The sequence below is a fragment of the Mesoplodon densirostris genome, chromosome 3, assembly GCF_025265405.1.
Source record: "Mesoplodon densirostris isolate mMesDen1 chromosome 3, mMesDen1 primary haplotype, whole genome shotgun sequence".
Taxonomy (NCBI): domain Eukaryota; kingdom Metazoa; phylum Chordata; class Mammalia; order Artiodactyla; family Ziphiidae; genus Mesoplodon; species Mesoplodon densirostris.
The window spans coordinates 9,299,365-9,320,525 of record NC_082663.1 but is presented as its reverse complement, the minus strand read 5'-3'; the positions used below and the strand labels follow the sequence as shown (position 1 = coordinate 9,320,525).

General features: G+C 45.7%; 1 protein-coding gene across 1 annotated transcript in view; it reads left to right on the top strand.

The window, feature by feature from the left end:
* The window catches only part of DAP (death associated protein), a 59,944-nt gene that overhangs the window by 9,399 nt on the left and 29,384 nt on the right, over positions 1 to 21,161 (top strand). The window contains exon 2 of the mRNA XM_060092728.1: positions 2,509 to 2,605. Within this exon, the coding sequence (XP_059948711.1) occupies positions 2,509 to 2,605 (97 nt within the window). The remainder of the gene's footprint in view (positions 1 to 2,508; positions 2,606 to 21,161) is intronic.

Below are 21,161 nucleotides of genomic sequence, written 5' to 3'. Positions count from 1 at the left end.
GGAGATTCTCGTTCCAAAACCAGACCAGCAGACGCATCATTGAACACGGTCCTTTATTTCACATGCCCTCTGCTTTGCCCTCCTCTGACGGACTGCAGCTGGGTACCGCTGGCCGTGCAACAGGCATTGTTAGCTTCCTGAATCCTCCCAGGGCAATTGAAAACTAATAAACCCGAAGTGTATAAGCCTCAGGGTGTTTCACATTCTCCTTCCTGTTCGCAGCATCGTAAAGAAACCAGTCCTGGGCTTTCATAATTCAGCAGGGTCCAACGTAATTTGAAACACCGGAGGATGTGGCCTGGCAAGCTGGTTGTACTGTGTGGTCAGAGCAGGGCTGTGGAAGAACACGGAGTGGCTATCCTGAGGAGGGAGGGTGAACACCCTGAGCCCCACACCCAAGCGTGGGGCCAAGGAGCTCAGTTAATACACTCTACTTTCTATCACGTGCCAGGAAGCAGCTGAACACCTCTGTCTTCGTCCTCTTGGGCTGCTATAACTGAGTACCACAGGCTGGGGGGCTTGTAAACAACAGACATTCTCGCTGTTCTGAAGGCTAGAAGTCCAAGGTCAGGGCACCAGCAGATTCGGTGTCTGGTGATGTCCTGCTTCCTAGTTCACAGACGGCTGTATGCTCTGTCCTCACCTGGCAGAAAGGGTGAGAGAGCTCTCTGGGGTCTCTTTGTAAGGGCACTAATCCCATTCATGAGGGCTCCACCCTCATGACCTAAGCACCTTCCAAAGTCCCCACCTCCAAACAGCATCACTTTGGGAGTTAGGATTCAACAGCCTCTCTTCTCATCTAAACTTCTCCATCTTAGGACGTGGCTCTTATCCCCTTTCTGGAGATGAAGCATTGAGGCTTTGAGTGGCTGACTAATCTAAGACCATGCAGCTGAGGACATGGAGGGACTTGCTGACCCTAAGACACGCACAGGCGACTGCCATGTGGGGCTGGCTTTTTGGATATAAGGCCAGCATTTCCAGACTTTATCCCATGGAACACCAGGGTCCTGAAGAATGATAACCAGCATTACCTGGGAGAGGAGTTCTGTGGTGAAATACACTTGGGAAAGATGGCACATTATATGCCCCATATAAAGCTTACAGTGCACACTAAAGGCAGAAAATCTGTCTTGAGGAAACACATTTAATTTGTTCAACCTCGCATTTCCCACACTTAATAGATCCTAGAATCCCCACTTCTGTTGTCATGTTTTTCTCTTGCAAAACATCATTAACATATTAGCCATTAAGGGAATACAAATCAGACTACAATAAGACACCACTTCACACCCACTAGAATAACTATAAAAAGATAGACAATAACAAGAGTTGGCAAGCATGTGGAGAAATTGGAACCCCTACTGGTTGGAATGTAAACAGTTCCGTGGCTTTGGAAAGCATTTGGGGATCCTTCAAAAGGGTAAATATGGGGTTACCACGTGACCCAGCTATTCCATTCCTACATATGTACCAAGGAAATGAAGGTACATGTCCATGTGTCCACACAAAAACTTGTACATACACGGTTGTTTATATCTGCATTATTCACAGTAGCCAAAAAGTGGAAACAATGCAAATGACCACCACAGATGAATAGATGACAAAATGTGGTCCACCATGCGTGCCGTGGAGTGTGATTTAGCCCTGAAAACGAGTGAGGCACAGACACGGGCTGTGACATGGATGGACCTTGGAAACATTATGCTGAGTGAAAAAGCCTGGCACCAAAGACTCTGTATTTTATGATTCTGTTTATGTCAAATGTCCAGGAGAGGCAGATGCAGGTGACTGGTTGCTAGGAGCTGGGGGAGAGGAGGGATTGGAGAGTTACCGGCGACGGATTTCTGTTTAGGGTGATGAACGTGTTTGAAAAGGATCGCGTGCAACTCTGAAAACACTGCCAACGAGAGAACTGTACGCTCTAAATGGGTGGATTATACTGTATGTGAATTATATGTCACTAAGGCTGTTTTTAAAAACCAAATAAACTTCTGCCGACTCTAGGGTTTCACAGCACAGTTTGGGAAAGGTTGCCACCGGAGTGGACTCTGGCTGTGTGCACAGCAGCTGTCCTGTGTCCCCTGTGGCTGTATCGCCCCTTTGAAAGCACCATCGGCATTTGAGAAAATACTACAGGCAGGGATTAAGTGGGGGATTTTTTTGCATCGAGAAGCGGAGTATAACCGAAAGCAAGCAGCCACTGTGTCCACACGGTTTGTACTCTGGTTGCACTACCGCTCCTACCAAATACTTGAAAGGAGACCAGACAAACAAAGGAGGCTTGGAAACTTTCTTACGTGGATCTGAAGTAAGAGACAGCATTGAGTGTCACATCATATTGAATCTCCCTGTGACAGCCTTAACCTCTGTGGTTAATCACTGTCGCCGCTGGCTGATCTGGACTAACCGGGGACCATGGGACAAACACACTCTCTCGAGCTAGTTCCCCTGCCGTCCGGTGGTTCCGTGTCCACCCTGATCATACCCTCTTTGTCTTCACTGCAGTGAAAGCCGGTGGGATGCGAATTGTGCAGAAACACCCGCATTCTGGAGACACCAGAGACGAGAAGGAAAAAGACGACCAGGAGTGGGAAAGCCCCAGGTAGGAGAGTTCTAGCGAACCTTGAGATGTCTCACAAATCACCGTTATTCAGTTAAACATTAACATTTGTTCTCTGCTCCGTGCTTCTGATAAACCCCTGGGCTTCGTGGGCCCCGTGCTGTGTGCTTTTCCTCTCCTGAGCAGTGAGGTGGGGCTTGTGTTCCCAGATGGGAGAAACAGGGCATCGAGGGCATGCCCTCTGCCTGCATCCGAGCGGGTGCATCTGTATGTGGGCAGAAGCCCTGAACCTCCACTACCATACTGAAGTCGCCCACAGACCTTTGAAAATGCCATACTAGTTGAATCTCTGGGCTGGGCCTGGCATTCTGTGCAGTGAGGGCAGAGAACTACTGATTTAAATAAAGTTTACAAACATTAGGGCTTTGCCAGTTTCAGCCAAGCAGAATCACTGAGGCCACACCCTCATGAGTGAGCGAGTGCCCTTAAACAACATCTCTGCCCCCGGCTTCCCGGCTCCCCGACAGCTCATCTTCCTACAGCACCACCATCTCTGTTTACACCTGTCTTCCTTGGTGATTCTGATGTCAAGTTTGGTCCAACGACCTTGATACAAGTCCACTTCCTTCCACCTTGTAACATACAAACATGCACCACCAAGACCCACCTGTCTGTGAGCTTGTCCATGTAAAGGAAAGTGGGCACTACGCTTTCTGCCTTATAACTCACCCCCAGACAAGTCTCAGCCAGAGGAAAAGGCAGTGTGGAGGGCAGCCAGCCTGTGTTTCTGTACTTCATTCCAACAGCCCTGAATAGCGGGTGGAATGCTCCCTGGGTTACACGTGGGAGACTGAAGCCCACAGAGGCCATACGCTTGCCATGCCGAGCAGGAGCTAAACCCAAGTCTGGGGTCCAGAGCAGGGCAGGCTTCCATAAGAGTAGCTGCTGACAGCACGCACCCCCTAAGAAGGACGTGCATGTGCTTGGTGATCCCACATGTCTGCTTACATATGTGCTGCACCGCTGGGTATTTTCTTTAAAACCTCATGTGATATGACTTACCGGGCAGTCACTGAGGGGAGGACAAAGTTTGAGGTGAAGTTTCGGAGTGATTATTGCCCATTTTAAATCATGAGATCAGCAACGGGAAGGTTCTGCCTAAGTTCTGGTTTTATAAAAGAAGAAGGTTGTTTAAAGAAAATTCTAGAATTTTCTTTCCACTGGCTATCTTCACAAAGCTGTGTTTGGCATGTAACAACATCAGGAATTCTCCTACAGGTCCACAGTCCTGTATCTGAAAACCATGGAGCCTAATTTCTTTCAAAATTGAGAAATTCTGATGTTTTAGGAGAGGAAGCAGGTTTTAGGAGTATAGGACCATACACATATCATACAGCACCCGTAGTGGGGTCTCGGGCAGCCTAATCTGTGTATGATGTTCACATCAGCAAAGATGTATTTTAAAAATTTACAGACTTGGATCAGGCCAGGTGAAGTTTCGCCTGCATAAGAGTTGTAACAAAACTTTAGTTGGGCGTGTGAGAACATTCTTGGATTTGGAACCGAAGATAAGAGCATGTGGCCTGTAGTCATTTCCTCCTCTAGGAAACCCAGGATGTCACTTCCCCTAATACCCACTGGTTCCCTAAGAAGGAAGAGAGGACGAGACAGAGAGCCATGCTTGGAAAAAAATCCTGGAAAGTTAATGAAATGTGCTTTTCTGCATGAGTTTAAGTGGAATAAGGGACAAATAGCTATTTCTCTGCATAACACAGTGTCAGTACAGTGACAGATGATAATTTACTAGCGTGTTTAGAAATAAAGACAGAACGGCCCATTAGTTTTCTTTCTATTGATTTTCGTCTCATGAGGTGAAATACAGCATTTATGGAAGATGCACGATTTAAATATATGTGCCAGAGGATGAAGGATTGCATGAGAAAGGAGAGAGCACCCAGCTCTCTAGACTTTATCATCTTATCCACTTTGAAGGTTGGTTGGAATGAAGTGTTTTGAAGCTGGCAGACTGCAGGGCAGGGTTTGCCTATGAGCAAAAGAGTATGTTTGTCCCCTGCAGTCCAACTGTTGTACTGTGTTCCTCAGGGGCGTGTTAGCTCTTGTCCTCTGGACTTTGGCTTCTCTCTTTACCGCTGTGGGTTAAACCCCCGGACACACCATTGACAGAAGGGGTAAGCCCCTGCAGACTCTGAAGCTCTTGGCATATGTGGCCAATACAATTTCTTCCAAACCCCTACACCAGACCTGGTACTCTGTATCATGGGTCATTTCCCTCACCAGGCACTCCCCGTTTTTCTGGTGGGCTAATTGACTAGTCATAGTTCATAGCGGTCATTGATGATGTTACAGAATGCAGCGCACCCGGCCCTGTTCTAAGTTCTCTGCCCATGTTCATTCATGTGAACAACTTGCAACTGCTCTATTCTCAGCCCTCTTTGAGAGTTGGTTCTTGATTAGTATCCTCATTCCAGATTACTACTCCCACTTCAATGGCTCAGAGCGGTTAAGTGACTTTTCCAAGGGCACATAGTGAGTGAGTGGCAGAGCCAGCATTCCAGAGTGGCAGCTGGGTCCATAGTCCCCCACTCTTAGCCCCTGGGGTGCGTGTACCAACGGAGCGCCTGTTTTGTGCTGGGCACTTACTAAGTGCTTCCCATTGGGTTTAATGTGCACACCACCCAAAAGTTGGAATTACTGTGCCCATTACACAGAGGAAGAAACCAAGGCCCAGTGAGGTTATCTGACCCAATGATATGTAGCCAGTCAATGGTCTGGCCAGGATTCAGTCCTGACCCTGTCTTGACTTGGAAGCCTATGTCCTTAATAGGCTACAGAAGCCCCCTGAACTGACAAAATAGTTTTAGGATCAACAGACTGTAAATCCAAGTCCCTCTATAAAATAAACTTATTAATTCTGGGGTTGCCCATAACCTATTCCATATTTCTCAAGCCCATAATCTCACCCATGCAGCCCTACCATCAGTAGATGGCCTAATTCCAGCTAACAACACGGTTTCAGGGCACTGGGCTGGTTTTACTTCACATGTGGAAAGACCTCTTTATTTCCAGAATTTGTCAGACATTTAATGTTTTACATTAATTTAATTTCCCTTGGAAAGGTCATGGCATGTGACTTCAACATTCATATTACCCTAATCCTAATGTTCTATATTTTTTCATGTTTTGATCCAAGTGTTCTCCAGATATGAAAATAAGTGCACAGTCTCAGATGCCAATTTCCTCCTTAGATGTGCATTTGCAAAACTCTTTGCTTTCCTTCCCAGATATTTAAAACTGGCTTTGTATTTACTGACTCATCTCTGGTGGCTTCCTTCCACAATCAGTAAATCAAGTACTGATTACAGAGAAAATGAACAACTGGAGTGTTAAAGAGGTTATTATGTGACCCAAAAAACCCCCAAACACTTTTACTTGTAATCTTCTTTTGCAAGTCTTTATGATACTCTTACTCCCCATAATCTTGTAATTTTTCAGATATAAGAATAAAATAATTTCTTCTGCCACCAAATTGTTTTGAAATGCTCCATTTAAAAAAAGAAAAAATAATAAAGTAGCACAAATTTGAAAATGTTTCCCAAGAATTCCATCAAGCTGAGTTCTAGTTACCTGTGGCTCTTCATATCCAGGCAGAGTAAGAGACTTCATTGTTATGAGCTAATACTTTCCTGAGTGGCTGCTAGATTCTGTCTCAGAACTGACCCAATCACGGAAAGCTCTGATCTTCCTCAAAGCCTTCTGTTGAGCATATTAAGATGAAGTGCCCAGTTTCATTATGTGAAAGAGAAATTGCAGCATAGAATGGACTTCAATAATCAGTAGGATTCACTAAAAAACAGTGTAGTGGTGAACATGTACTGAGGTCCTACCATGAATCGAGCTTGGTAAAAAAAATATTTTAAAAGGTAGGTGACAGGAAGAGTAAAGTAGAAGTGGAAGGGCTTGTGTGTGGACTGGGGGTGGGTGGGAAAGGGGTGGAAGGAAGAGGGAAGTGGGGATGGGGCAACAAGGGTAGGAAGGGAGCAGCCCTGCTCTGAGCTCGGCAATTTGTACAGCTCTGACTCGGGGCTGTGGTGCTGTTTTGTGTTCACGTACCCCCAAAATAAGCAAACAATTCCAATCATCCAGAATGTGGGAGAGATCCAAGATGGAACACACACAGTAACAGATGGACCTAATTGTAATACAAAGGCTACTATTACCAGCTGAAAGGCGTGGGTGGGAGAGTGACCTAACCTAAGTACAATAATAGTATTTTGGGAAACTGCAAAAAACTGCATAAATGCTACACTCCAGTTAGTAAATATGTCTTCAGGGGTTTAGGTTAGCAATTCTGAAATTGCTTTATGTGTTTATTACAATTGAACAAATAAGTAAATATCTTGTGGCTGATGAAGAGTCAAATTTCTCACTGTTAGAGAAAGAAGCTTACAAATAGGAAAGGGGGAAGACTAAAATGGCTTTGTGGTGTTTAATTGGAATTGGAGGTATTAGTATGAACTCATAGTTTTAAATGGATGGATGGTTGGATGGATAGTAGATACATACAGACATGTACATACATATATAAATAAATATACATGGGGGAGGATCTGTGTACACACCTGTACTTCCCAGCTGTGTTCACTGACGGGGCATAAAAGAACGGCACCATGTAGCCATGAGCATCCTTAGGACCAGGATCCTGGTTTCTAAACACCATTCCCCAATCAAGTGAACTAGCATGTTTTGGAGAAGTAGTTAATTCCAGGACCAGGGCTGGAAAAATACCAGATGAGCCTGTAACAACTTGTAGTGCCAGAACATAAGGAAAATTCCAAAAAGGATGGGACATGTCGAAACAACACAGAAGCCAACCGGAAGGCACACCTAATGGCAAAGATGGAACAATTTGTGAGAAAATAAATAACGATAGTATTGGAATATAACCCATAGAGTAAAATAGATATCCGTGAGTCCATACTGATATAAATAAGTTGAATACATAAATGACAAGGGACAGCTCTTCTTTATAGAAGAATTCCAATTAATATTGGTAGAAGGAAGGCGGGAACTAGAATATCACCAATAGGCAAACAGCACAGTGGTTGTCAGCAGGATCCACTGGCGGACGCTACGATTAGTGGGCAAACATTTAAGGAGAAACAGGATAATTTTACAGTGTCAGTTTCCTCCAATGTATTTATTAATTGCAAAACAAGGAATGTCTTTACGTGGAGACCATGAAAAGGACGCTCTTTCACAGCATAAGCACTGAAATAAGAAGGCAGAGAGTCATCCTGTTGGGCCTCACATGGGCACCTGCGTATCCATGACGATCATTTTTGTTGCTCTGTGCACGTCTGTGAATGACCGTGAAAGTGCCGCGAGTATTTGTTTCTCATCCAACTCTCCCCTGCTTTTAGCTGTCACTGATAACTCCTGCCTGAAACAGTTATTACCAGATGCAGGCTCTGTTACCCTGGGGCTGCCGTCACAAACACCGCACATGGGTGGCTTAAAATAACTGAACTGTATGGTCTCCCAGATCGGGAGACTGCAAGTCCAAGATCCAGGGGTCCCCAGAATTGGTTCCTTAACCGGCAATCTTTGGCATCCCTTGGCTTGTAGATGTATCACCTTGATCTCTATCTTCACGTGGTCTTCTCCCTGTGCACTTCACCTTCCCTCTGTATATGTCTGTCTCTGTGTCCAAATGTCCCCTTTTTGTAAGGACATCAGTCATATGTGATTAGGACCCACCCTAAAAGCTTCGTTTTAACTCAGTTACTTCTGTAAGACCCTATTTCCATAAAAGGTTAAATTCTGAAGTACTGAGGCTAAGGATTTCGTATATTTGGGGGCGGGGAACAATTCAGTGTCTAACAGATGTCAAATAGTAATCTATGGCCATTTTCAGTGGTTCTCTCAGTTAAAGTTAATCCTGAAGATAAGAAACAGAAAATTGAAAACGCTGAAGTTAAAAGACGGCACAGCCTGTATGCCTGGGAATTTTTATCTAAGCCATTATCTGCGTGTTTGAACTTGACCTAAACCATGTGGCTTGCGAGCCAATTTCAACATCATCCTTACTTTGCAACAATATCATCTTTTAGATCCGAGCTAGTTGTCAGCTGCCTTTTCAAAGGGTTGTATCTTTCTCCCTATGATGTGTGGAGATGCCATTGGACTAGGAGTGCTGAGTGCCAGCCAGCTCCCAACTCCTGTGCTGTTTGGGTGGCCTGTGTTGGCAGGCAGGACCCATGACGTGGCAGCGGCAGTTGACCCGGGTGCTGGAGTGCCGTGGGCCACAGACCCCTGCCCTCGGCTGAAGGCAGAGTCTCGATGTGGTGGGGACACTGAGTGACATGGGATGTCCTTGTGATGGGGGTAGCTGGTGTCACCTGCTTGTGGACTGAGAGTCTCCCTCCAGGCAAAAGCCATCTTAAAGGTACAGCAAGATCCTCAGAATAGAAAGCACAGGAGGAGGGATGTCATAGCAGCGTGAAATAGTAATGGACAGCCCTGTCTGCCTCGGTGCGGAAAACGGGGAGAGTCTAGTTGCTGTTCGGCAGCTCTCATTGTCAGGTTTGCCCACATAGGGGCTGGATGTTTGAGATGAAGGTTTCAGCAGGACCCTGCCCTCTCTGAAAGCAGTAGGGAAGGATCTGTTCCAGTTCCCTGGTTCCTTGGCTGGTGGTGACGTAACTCCAGTGTTCACATGGCATTCTTGCTGTGTGCGTGTCTGTGTCCAATGTCCCCTTTTCATAAGGACGCCGGTCGTATGGGATCAGGGCCCACCCTAATGACCTCACCTTAACTAATTATGCAACAACTCTGTTTCCAAATAAGGTCATGTTCTGAGGTACTGGAAGTTAGGGCTTTAACATAAGAAACTTGGGTGAAGGGTGGGGACACAATTCAAGCCCTAACAATCAGGCAGCACCTCAGTGCCACGAGGCATCGGTGGGTGGTGCCCAGCTCCAATGACATCCCAACAGCAATGGTGGCTCAATAACTTATGAACCGTGAGACCTACGTGGCAAATGACTCTTGCTTCTGTGCGATCCGTTACGGTTGCCCAGGCTGAGCACTGCGGCAGCCTGCCTTCCCGTCCAGGTGGATGCCTTGTACCAGGGGTGTGGCCCCAAACTTTGATCATGCACTCCATCAATTAAAAAAAACCCTTTTTGCCAGCACTCTCCATATGTATATATTCATTTTTAAATTATACATGCGTATTTTGCTACCATTATATACATTGTAAAAGGTATACAAAATGGATATTAATGTATTAGATCAAGGTGAAATAAGCAATATTTTAAATGTCTTGCTAACCATTATGACTTTTTATTATCATTAGCTAACGTCTGAAGGTCCAAATACCCTCGAGGTAGTGTTTCTCATTAATGATTCCAATGTAAATCTAAATTTCTAATGTCTTTCCTGGTGATTTCAGGTTTTATGGAGAAGGGTGGCTTCCTGTCACGTCTGATTAGATCTTTGGTGTTTGTAATGTGGTTCATGAAATACTTGTGCCAGGGCAAGAAGCGAGAGTTCTACTCTTTTATTATTGTTCACTTGTGCTTGTATTGGTGTTAACTTCAGCCTCTGGAGGATTTTTTTTTGCAGGAATCTTTTGAAGCCACATGTTCATTTTGTCACAGTTAGTTTAAATTCATTCACTATACATTTGAGCTCAGATCTAGGTGCTTGGGATATATCAGAGATAGAACTAGAGAATTTAATTCATTAGCCCATTAACCAGACAGTGTCCTGTATATGTTGCCAGACATAGGAAGCAAAGGAAGAGGCTCAGGGACCTGTGGGTGGTGACCCCCCTCCTTCCTCCAAAGCCTTAAGGGCCATGAGGCTGGGTGATGGACAGTCAGCCTGCAGACTGTAGTAAATAGTGGTAAAGCTTAGTTTGTTGTGTTTTGGCTCTTTAAGTAAAAGATAAATGCAAATAGAAAAATTTGCACATTTATCTCACTTTCCCAGTGACGCTGTGGCCTTCTGAAGCACAAGGACTGCCTTCCTCGCTGATTGATTGGTGGTGGCTCCAATACCAGTTCTGTGGTTGTATGTAGTGTAAATTAAACGTGTCTTCCAAAACCTGTGGCTATCTGTATTTTAGTATGATCAATAGCAGTGCAACTGTGTACATTAAGAAGTTTTGCCCAGAATTGTCCAATGAACATAGAGCAGCTGGTGTGGGACGCAGATAATTTGTGTCCCAGGAGTCGTGGGCAATGGCGTTGCCAGGAACTCGGTGTCTGAGCTCCCCTTTCACGTAGATGGGCCCCAAGGAAGACTCGGGTCTGGTAGGTAGTGAATCAAAACCTCACCATGCCACAGAGGGAGGGAGAATATGGGCACCCCGTGTTACGGGAGCCTGGCTGGACCCCACCAGGGTGAGGATGAGAAGGAAAGTACGGAAGGCTCGGCTGCCCTCCAGCGCCTGGTGCTGTTGGTCGTGGGCACAGAGGCAGTATTCACCCAACATCTGGTTCTGTAACGGATGTGGAAATGAGGTGTGATTGATGAGCTTCTGAGCACCCCGCTCCCGGTCCCTCTCCCTCCACAGACGTCCAGCCTCCTTATGAGACTGCCACGCTCCCCTCTACCTTTTATCAGGTAGAAAGAGGGAAGAAAGGAAATGGAGCAGTCAGTTTTCCTCTCCAGACACAGCCCTGTTCATCTGTACTGGAGTCAGCCTCTTGGAACAGATAACTCTTTTGTGTTTATGGTGTTCCTCAAAGGGTTGTGCTGTTTATCAGGAGGTTGTTTCCTTATTACATAAACATAGAAACTGAATTTAAATTGACTCTCCAGCAGTTGGATTTTATAGGATGCAATATGTAAGAATAACTACATAGAATAATGCTGCATAGAAGAATAACTGCATAGAAACAAGAGCCCTTTATTGAGTTTATTACATTACAATGACTATTCCTGAAATTTTTAAACCCTCTATTTAAATAAACTCCCTTGACTTAAACTGGGTCAGAATGCATAGCGCTCAGAAAATACTTAGTGAATCAGTAATACTTTGCTTAGAATTTGATTCTTTAAAGGTATGTAGCTAATTAACTTATTAACTTGATTACTTCTTATTTTCCAGCTGGTGAAAGAGGTGAGCTAGGTAAGGTCAGTGTTGAGGACGAAAATTCTTCATCCTTGTGGGCGTATTCTGTTGAGCCCTTAGCTCTCTCTAGGGAAGATATTGACTTTGATTTCTGGTTGTGCACATCCTTAGGGGAAGAGATATACTCAATGTGGACTAGAGTCATGAGGATGTTATTATACTCAAGAAATCCTCACAGAATTATTGGATTTAGAGCTGGACATACTTGAGAGGTCCCCTAATCCAGGTGTTCCCAGGTGGAGCTCTTGAGAAGTAAGATGGCAGATTTCACTCAAGATCTGGAAGGGTCTAGATACCATGAGCAAAACACCTATTAGGTAGAGATCAACAGAGATTTTTACATAAAAAGAAGCCCCTTGGGCTTCCCTGGTGGCGCAGTGGTTGAGAGTCCGCCTGCCGATGCAGGGGACACGGGTTCATGCCCCGGTCTGGGAGGATCCCACATGCTGCAGAGCGGCTGGACCCGTGAGCAATGGCTGCTGAGCCTGCGCATCCAGAGCCTGTGCTCCACAATGGGAGAGGCCACGGCAGTGAGAGGCCTGCGTACCGCAAAAAAAAAAAAAAAAAAAAAAAAAGAAGAAGCCCTTGCCCACTTATAGGTATATATCCAAAAGGACTGAAAGCAGTGTCTCCAAGAGTTATTTGCACACCCATGTTTATGGCAGCATTATTTACAACAGCCAAGAGGTGGAAGCAACCTAAATGTCCATTGATGGATGAATGGATAAACACAATGCTTGTGGTATATACATATAGTGGAATACTATGCAGCCTTAGAAAGGAAGGAAATTCTGTCACTGCTACAACATGGATGAACGTTATGCTAAGTGAAATAAGCCAGTCACAAAAGGACAAATATTTTATGATTCTACTTATACACATAAATATACTTAACACTACTGAACTGTACACTTTAAAATGGTTATGATGCTAAATTTTATGATATGTGTTTTTTACCACAATAAAAAAAATTTTAAGAAACAAACAGAAGAAGCCCTGCTGCTGAGGAAAGTTGTTTCTGGCTCCTCAAAAGGTAAACACGGCATTACCGTGAACCCCAGCAGTTCTACTCCCAGGTGTGTATCTAAGAGAATTGAATACAGAAGTTCATACAAAAACTTGTATGTGAATTTATCACATCGTTATTCACAATAGCCAAAAAGTGGAAACAACCAAACACTGCCATATACACCATATGGTATACCCATATAGTGCAATATTATTCAGCCATTAAAAAATGAAGTGCAGATGCATGTTACGACATTGGATGAACCTTGAAAGCATGATGCCAAGTGTAAGAAGCCAGACACAAAAGACCACACATGATATGATGTCATGTATATGACATGTCCAGAATAAGCAAATCCAAAGAGAAGATTCCATACAGCATTACATGCAGATTACATACAGCAGATTCCTGGTTGCCAAGCAGCTGGGCAGAATAGGGGGTGACTGCTTACTGGGTCTGGGCTCTTGTTTTGGGACGAGGGAAGTATTCTGAAATTAGATAGAGGTGATGGTTGTATAACAAAGTCAATGTTAAAAGAGCCACCAAATTGTATTTTTAAGTGGTTAAAATGGTGAATTTTATGATGTGTGAATGTTACCTCAGGCTAAAGAAAAAAAAAAGAAGTCCTCAGGCACGAAAGCTTGGGAACCATGGCTGTAATCCAGCCCCCGCATTTTCATAGCTGGGGAAGCATATGCACACTGAAATGACTTTCTGGAGGGCCATGGCTGCAGTACTTGAGGACAGCAGGACCACTCGGGGAGGTGAGGAGAGAGACATTAGTTGGCTGCCATCCACTGCCAACAGCGGATGACCCCAGCACACATGGGCCCAGGCATCAGGGACATGCGCTGTCTCCCATGCAGAAGGCCCAGAGTAGGTCTGGCTGCAGGGGAGGTGGGTCTTTCTTCCAGGACGGCCCTGCCCCACCGGAGCAGCTTTCTCCGGTGGTGGGTTAGCCACAGCAGGTCCCGTCTTCACATACCAGTGTATGGTACCCAGAGGAGGAAACGGGCATCTCTTCTTGCATCCTTTTTAGGAGCAAGAAAAGCTTTGCCAGAAGCCCCCTAGCAAACTCATTGGCCAGAACTGGGTCCCGGGACTCTTCCTAACTCGTACCCTGTGGTTTGCAGTAACGTGCATGTTGTGGATGTCGAAAAGTCAAACGCAAAGACCAGTACCCTGGGTCATGCGCGTCGTCCATGGAGGGTTCCTGGAGCTGGGGGAGGGGCGTGGGAGGGGGATTTGACAGCCCTCAGGTCTACACAGGAGAGGAGGGAAGTCCAGGGAGGGCAGTGGAAGCAGAGGTCGGCACCTCAGCCTACAGCCTAGGGAACAAGGTTTGGGAACCGCAGGGTCTCAATTCAGACCAGGATCTGAATTAAGAGCTGGCACCTAGCCAACGCTACAGAAAGGTTCCCCTCCCAAGGGCACTCACAGACTCCCCACAGAGTGTATGTTTGAACCCATACCCATTTAGGATGAAAAACTGAGGGATTTGTGAGTTAGGCCAAATCCTCTTAAAGGTTATCCCCTGTTGACACCATCAAAACTGACCAAAGACCACTGGTTCAGTTACTAGAATTGCCCAGTTCTTCTCCATCTTTATGGGACAAAGCGTTTTTGTGCCTCAGTGTTTTTCCACATGGCAACCTTTAGTGATTTCCCAGGGTGCACACATCCATGTCCTCCCTGCTCGAGGCCTTTCATTTACTCCCCCCGCCTCTGCAAGCACCTACTGTGTGCTGGCCCCATGCTCTACAGCCGGGACATGTTAGTGAACAAAATGAAACCCCTCTTCTCACTGAGCTTACGATCACGTGTGGGCCCCAGATTCACAGGTAGACACTTGGATATATGTGCGGCAGGTAGTGGGAAGGTTCTTCATCTCCCAGGAGAACTACACATGGAGGAAGCCAGCCGAATGTTCTTCACCTCTGTGAATACAGCCAAAGCCCCTGGGAATGAGGTGGCCTGAGGCAGTCACGGAGGGGGTGGGGTAGAGAGGAAATGAGGATGGCTGCTGGTGCCACTGTCCTAGGACACGGCTGTCAGTGTCCTCCTGAGCCCACGAGTGTCACACATTAGCTGATCACCAGGATCACCGACCACCTTTGCTCCACCGTTGACGTGGGGTCACTGCAAAGGTGAGTTTTCTGCTAAGGGGAAGTGAGAATAGGATCTTGGGGGAAATGGCTTCAAGAATAGTGGTCAAGCCTGAGGCTAAGGATTTCGCAAATAGAGTACAATAATTATGGGCTGGTTGGTCTGCTGGTGGGAGATGGTTGGCAGCTGCTTTGCTTCCCGGGCGTTGGAGGTGAGCAGAGCCTGGTGAGGGTACCCCAGAGCACTAGAGAAGGCTGTGCCCATGGGCCCCCATGAATTTGTCTGGAACTTTTTTTTCTTTTTTTTTTTTTTTTTTTGCGGTACGCAGGCTTCTCACTGCTGTGGCCTCTCCCGTTGCGGAGCACAGGCTCCGGACGCGCAGGCTCAGCGGCCATGGCTCACGGGCCCAGCCGCTCCGCGGCATGTGGGATCTTCCCAGACCGGGGCACGAACCCATGTCCCCTGCATCGGCAGGCGGACTCTCAACCACTGCACCACCGGGGAAGCTCTTCCACGAACTTTTTATTCTGACTAACTTTGAACTTATGTAAGTCAAGACTTAAAGATGAAAACTGGTGGGGGGGGGCGGTGAAGGTTCTAAATGACATCTGTTACGAGTTCCTTTGTAGCCAGGTCCCTCAGTGTGATGCTAATGAGATTTAGAGCATCTTTGGCCAGGCTAACTAAATTTAGAGAAGTAATTGCTGTTTACCCTTTTGGGTGGAGTCATGGGAAGCATGAAAATGAAGGGACCAAAAGCCAAGATGACAGAGTAGAAACAGCCAAGTTGTGGTTTGGGTGCCCATTTTCGAAAATAGCAGTCGAGGATAATAGTTTAAGTTTGATTATAGGAGCGCTAATTCGTTCCCTTTCTTTAACAACATTCCTTCCTACGGAAGAGCTTGACCTTTGCAGCTAAAGTTAACTTTGCCACACATGGATTCAGTAGAAAGCTGACCAGATGGAGTACTTTTGACAGTTGGTTTTTTTTTTAACTTAAATGTAGTTGATTTACAGCGTTGTGTTAATTTCTGCTGTGCAGCAAAGTGAAAAGTGTCATTGGACTTTTGATAGTGATTGCATTGAATCTATGGATGACTTAGGGTAGTAGGAACATTTTGACAATGTTAATTCATCCAATCCGTGAACACAGGGTATCTTTTTATTATTTATGTCTTCTTCCATTTCTTTCATCAATATTTTATAGTTTTCAGTGCACAGATCTTTTACCTACTTGGTTAAAGTTATGCCTAAGTATTTTATTATTTTCAATTCTATTGTAAATGAGATTGTTTCTTTTATTTCTTTTTCAAATAGTTCACTGTTATTGTATTAAAATGTAGCTGATTTCTGGGTGTGCTGGTTTTGTATCCTGCATCTTTACTGAATTACTTTCTAAGTTCTAATCGTTTCTTGGTGGAGCCTTTAGGATTCACTAAGATCATATCTCTAAACTGTTTTACTTCTTCCTTTCTGATTTAGATGCCTGTTATTTCTTTCTCTGGCCTAATTGTTCAGGCTAGGGCTTCCAGCCTATGTTGAACAGAGGCTTTGAGAATGGGTGTCCTTGCCTTGTTCCTGATCTTAGTGGGAAAGTTTTCAACTTTTCATCATTGAGTATAATATTAGTTGTGGGTTTGTCCCAAAGATCTGTGTTTTCTGTCCATACAGACATGCAAGCATACACACACACACACACACGCGCGCGTGCACACATACACACACTGTGGCTGAATGACTGGTTAGCTGACAAGTAAGGTAAAACCCAGACCCTTCACAGATGCCAGTTTAACAGGAGGGATAGAGGGAGAAGTCGTGGACAGTGTGTGACTTGACCAGTGGTGCTCAGCCAAGCAGCTTGGCCAACCACTCTCCTCTGAGTGGCCGAGCCTCTCAAATTTCAATGCACTTGCACCTCACCTGGGAATCTTGCCAAAATGCCGTGGTCTGGGGTGGGGCCTGAGACTGCATTTCTCCTCGGTTCCGGGGGGTGAGGCTTGGGGCTTGGGGGGTGCAGCAAGGGGAGGTGGGCATGGTGCTGCATGTTCCCACCACACTTTGAGCAGTGAGACTCCATCCCGTTCTCGCTAATGCTGACAAAGTCCGTGTGCTTTTCAGAAATGTATCGACACTATGTAAAAGGTAGAAAATGGTATATGAATAATTTACCTTTTAGCTGTTCGTTAGTAATTGTAACTTCCTAATTAACCAACATATTTATAAGCACTCCAGAGAGAAGGAGGCAGACACTGTGAGAACTGTCCATTGAGCAGGATTGAACCTTTTTTCTATGGGACTTGAATCTTTTGAGAAAGTATCTATCACTCAGCTGGTTGAGTTTATGATTGTGTCTCATCTTAATTGTGCCTCGGGGAATGAGAAGTTTAGATTGTCCCAGCTATCAAACAAGCAATTCAGCATCATTCAGAAGTCTAATACCAGATAATGACAAATCCAAGCCACTGATAGACTTGGTGCTTTATATACTTAATCTTATTATGTCTTCCCAGTCTGCAAGGAAGGTGGTGGATGCTTATTTTACGAGTAAGGAAATTTGCTCAGAAAGGCTAATGACATGCCCAAGGTCATTCTGATAGGAACTGACTGAAGTAGGATTTGAACCCAAATCTATGATTCCAAACACACACTGCTATATTTAAAATGGATAACCAACAAGGACCTACTGGATAGCACAGGGAACTCTGCTCAATATTATGTAACCGTCTAAATGGGAAAAGAATTTGAAAAAGAATACATACATGTATATGTATAACTGAATCGTTTTGCTGTACACCTGAAACTATCACAACATTGTTAATCAACTATCCTCCAATATAAAATGAAAAAGTTTTTTAAAAATGTCCTTTTTTTAAAAAAAAAAAAGTCCTTTACTATTATTAAAAGCAACAGCAGAGACTTGCTGCTCTGCTGCCCGGCCCTTGTATTCTGGCGACCAGCACTCTTTTCACAAGGAGTTAGAGAGAAATTATTGAAAAGAGAGCCTAAAACTCTACTTTTCAAAGTCCGGAGACCTATTTTCAGCACTCGGATTGTATTAATAGATACTGGTTTCCAGCTAAGCTCATTTAAGATGGAGGAGATTCTGTGATTTTCCTTCCACCCCAGTTGTCAACAGACTGTGCTGTTCCACAGGGTTCTGCTGAAGGAGCCCTGCAGTGACCCGGGCCCCTCCCACGAGGGCACGTTCCCCCACCCCACCCCAGACACGCCCCCTCGGCCTGAGTGATGTCAGCTGCTGCTCCAGCCAGAGCCCCAAAGCCCGGAAACCGACCATCCCCTTAGGAAGCGCCAGCCCCGAATATGGGGGACACGGGGCCCAAGACTCAATTTAAGAAGCTCTGAGGTCCCCAAAGTCGACTGCAAGGAAAGGAAATCAGAGCAGGAAAGTGCAAATAAGAGGAAGTTGGCAGCAAGGTAAAACCGATGCCTCACGGCTACTAAATTCGTTATGACTTTAAGGGAAAAAAAAGAAGGAAGGGCTTAAATTGGAAGGGTGGTGCCACGTGGACCCAAGACAAATACTGCTAAAGAAGGGAAGCCTCTGTTTTCATTTTGCCAGAGGTTCCAAATGTGATTATATGTAAACGAATGCAAACCCTTCCCACCTTCAGCAAGGGTGAGGGGTGGATTTCTACGAGAAATGCCTTTGTTGCCTTTGTTGGGTCAGGGAGGAGCCTGAGGGGGAGGGAGGCTCAGGTTCGCAGGGTCGATGTATTGCAGGAAAGAGAGCGGAGCGGAGCGCGAAAGGATGGTCACATCCCATGTCTCAGGTGAGTCCCTGGGACAGCTGCCGAGTGTGGGTTCTTGGCTTCACGCAGGAAAGAATTCAAGAGCGAGCCATAGTAAAGTGAAAGAAGGTTTATGCAGGGAGATACACACTCCATAGACAGAGTGTGGGCCACCTCAGAAGGCGAGAGGCCCGGGGATAATGGGGTTGTCAGTTTTTATAGGGGTGGGTAATTTCATAGGCTAATGAGCGGGAGAATTATTCCAACTATTTTGGGGAAGGGGTGGGGATTTCCAGGAATTGGGCCAACACCCACTTTTTGACCTTTATGGTCAGCCTTGGAACTGTCATGGCACCCGTGGTGTGTCATTTAGCATGTTAATGTGCTACAGTGAAGCGTATACTGAGGCTCAAGGTCTAGTGGAAGTCAGCTCGTCCGCCATCTTGGACCTAGTTGGGTCTAACTAGTTTATGTCATGTCCTCAATGGCTGTCATTCTTTTAAAGTTTGTGCTCTGCCCCCTCTTGTCTCATATTGACCCCCTCCTCTCCTCCAGGGAAGATGAGGGAATTCTACCCCGAGCATCCCGGGGCATTCAGAGCTTATGGCTTCGTCCCCAGATGGCTATCGTCCTGGATGAGAGGCACTGAAAACCCAGGCCTGGGGGTGAACACAAGGGCTCCTTAGGGGGACACAGAACCAGAAAAGAGAAATGTTTCTCCTTGAAGCGTGAGTCTGACCCACTCAGTCCTTTCATCTGTTAGTTTATCTGTTGGTCTTCTCAGCTTCCTTTTTAATCCTAGGCCACCCTTATGACCATGAAATCAAGCAACTTAGGTATACGTCATCCTCAAGAACCAGCTTTCCGTGTCTGCCGGAAGTGTGCGTAAAGCAGCTTGGCCTGGGAAAGGCCCAGGCTGGGGGACGGAGCCGGCTCCATGAGTCCTGGCCCGTGGCCCCTGGGTGGTCCCAGGTAGAATGCTAACCTTTGGGGCCTGTCTCCTCATCTGTAGCACAAGATTTGTAGACCAGTCTATTTCTCTTACAGAACTTTTATAGTGAAAACAGAATGAGGGCAATGAATATCTGCAAGCTTTGAAGAGGACTAACAGCACAGCGTGAACTGACAACAGTCTCACCTGGTTATGGAGATTCCGCTGGGTGGCGGGCACTCCCCTAGACTCAGGAGGAGATGAGGAAACACAAGTTTGTCCTCCAGAAACTTGGGGAGACGGCTCAGTCCTCACGGAGCTCGTCTGCATTTCTTCAGTAGTAGAGTAGTTCCTGGTAGGTGTTTATAAACCATGTCAGGCTTAAACAGGATGAAGCGTGCTGTGTTCTTAAATCTTTTTAAAGGTTTTACTAAAAATTATTGTATGACATTTTTAGCGTAGCACAGGTGAAATGGACTCTGTGTTCAGTGGCTCATGGAGCAAATCTCTCAGGTTTACTTTTGTGTTATATGTGTCTTTCTGCACCCGCATGATGCACCATCTGTATTTTAGCATTTCTTCAATAATCTTCCAAAGGGACGCCTGGCAGATGCACTCGATGGCGCCCAGGCCCCTTAAGATGCAAAGCAAGATGGACGAGCCTCCTTTTCTTATATCCTTAGGAGCCCTGTCCACACTGCAGGTGTCATGACTCAGCATAATGAGAATGAAGGTAATGACATATAATAAAATGTACAGCCGACTCAGACCAGGATTTTTAATAAGGCGGGAGCTTGGTTTCACACGTTTCTTCTTTTGCTCTAGTATCTGGCCCAGAGCCTACAAAATAATCTCTCCTCACAAAGTGCCATGTGGTAATTAGTGACTTAGCATGCTGTCTTTTCCTTTACTAAAAATGCCCAAAACTCTTTTGTTTTCTCTCTTGCCTGGGTATTCTTAATGATCGTTCCTATGTGTGCCTCCGTTTCTCATCTGTTATGTCTCCCCAAGTGTCCCAAGGAAGTGGGCTTAACAATAGGCATGTTAGAGCTTCCCTGGTGGCGCAGTGGTTGAGAGTCCGCCTGCCGATGCAGGGGACACGGGTTCGTGCCCCGGTCCGGGAAGATCCCACGTGCTGCGGAGCGGCTGGGCCCGTGGGTCATGGCCGCTGAGCCTGCGCGTCCGGAGCCCGTGCTCCGCAACGGGAGAGGCCACAGCAGTGAGAAGCCTGCGTACCGCAAAAAAAAAAAAAAAAAAAGAAAAAAAAAGAAGCATGTTAGGATGAGCCCGAGGAGGTTAGTACTGTTTCCACAGCTCTGCAGCCACTGTATTGTCCTTATAAAGCATCAAGGTGGAGTAGAACGACTCACCTGGAAGACCTGAGTTGGGCCAGCTGTACCACTATCTCATGCAACTCGAATTATATTTATAGGATAGATACACACACACACATATGGGGAATTGAATTAATTTCCATGGTTTTTTACATTCACCTATTTTTTATCTAATGGATTATTTTTTTTAAGTCTTTATTGGATTTGTTACAATGTTGCTTCTGTTTTGGGGTTTTTGGTTTTTTTTTTTTTTTGGTTTTTTGGGCATGAGGCACGTGGGATCTTAGCTCCCCGACCAGAAATTGA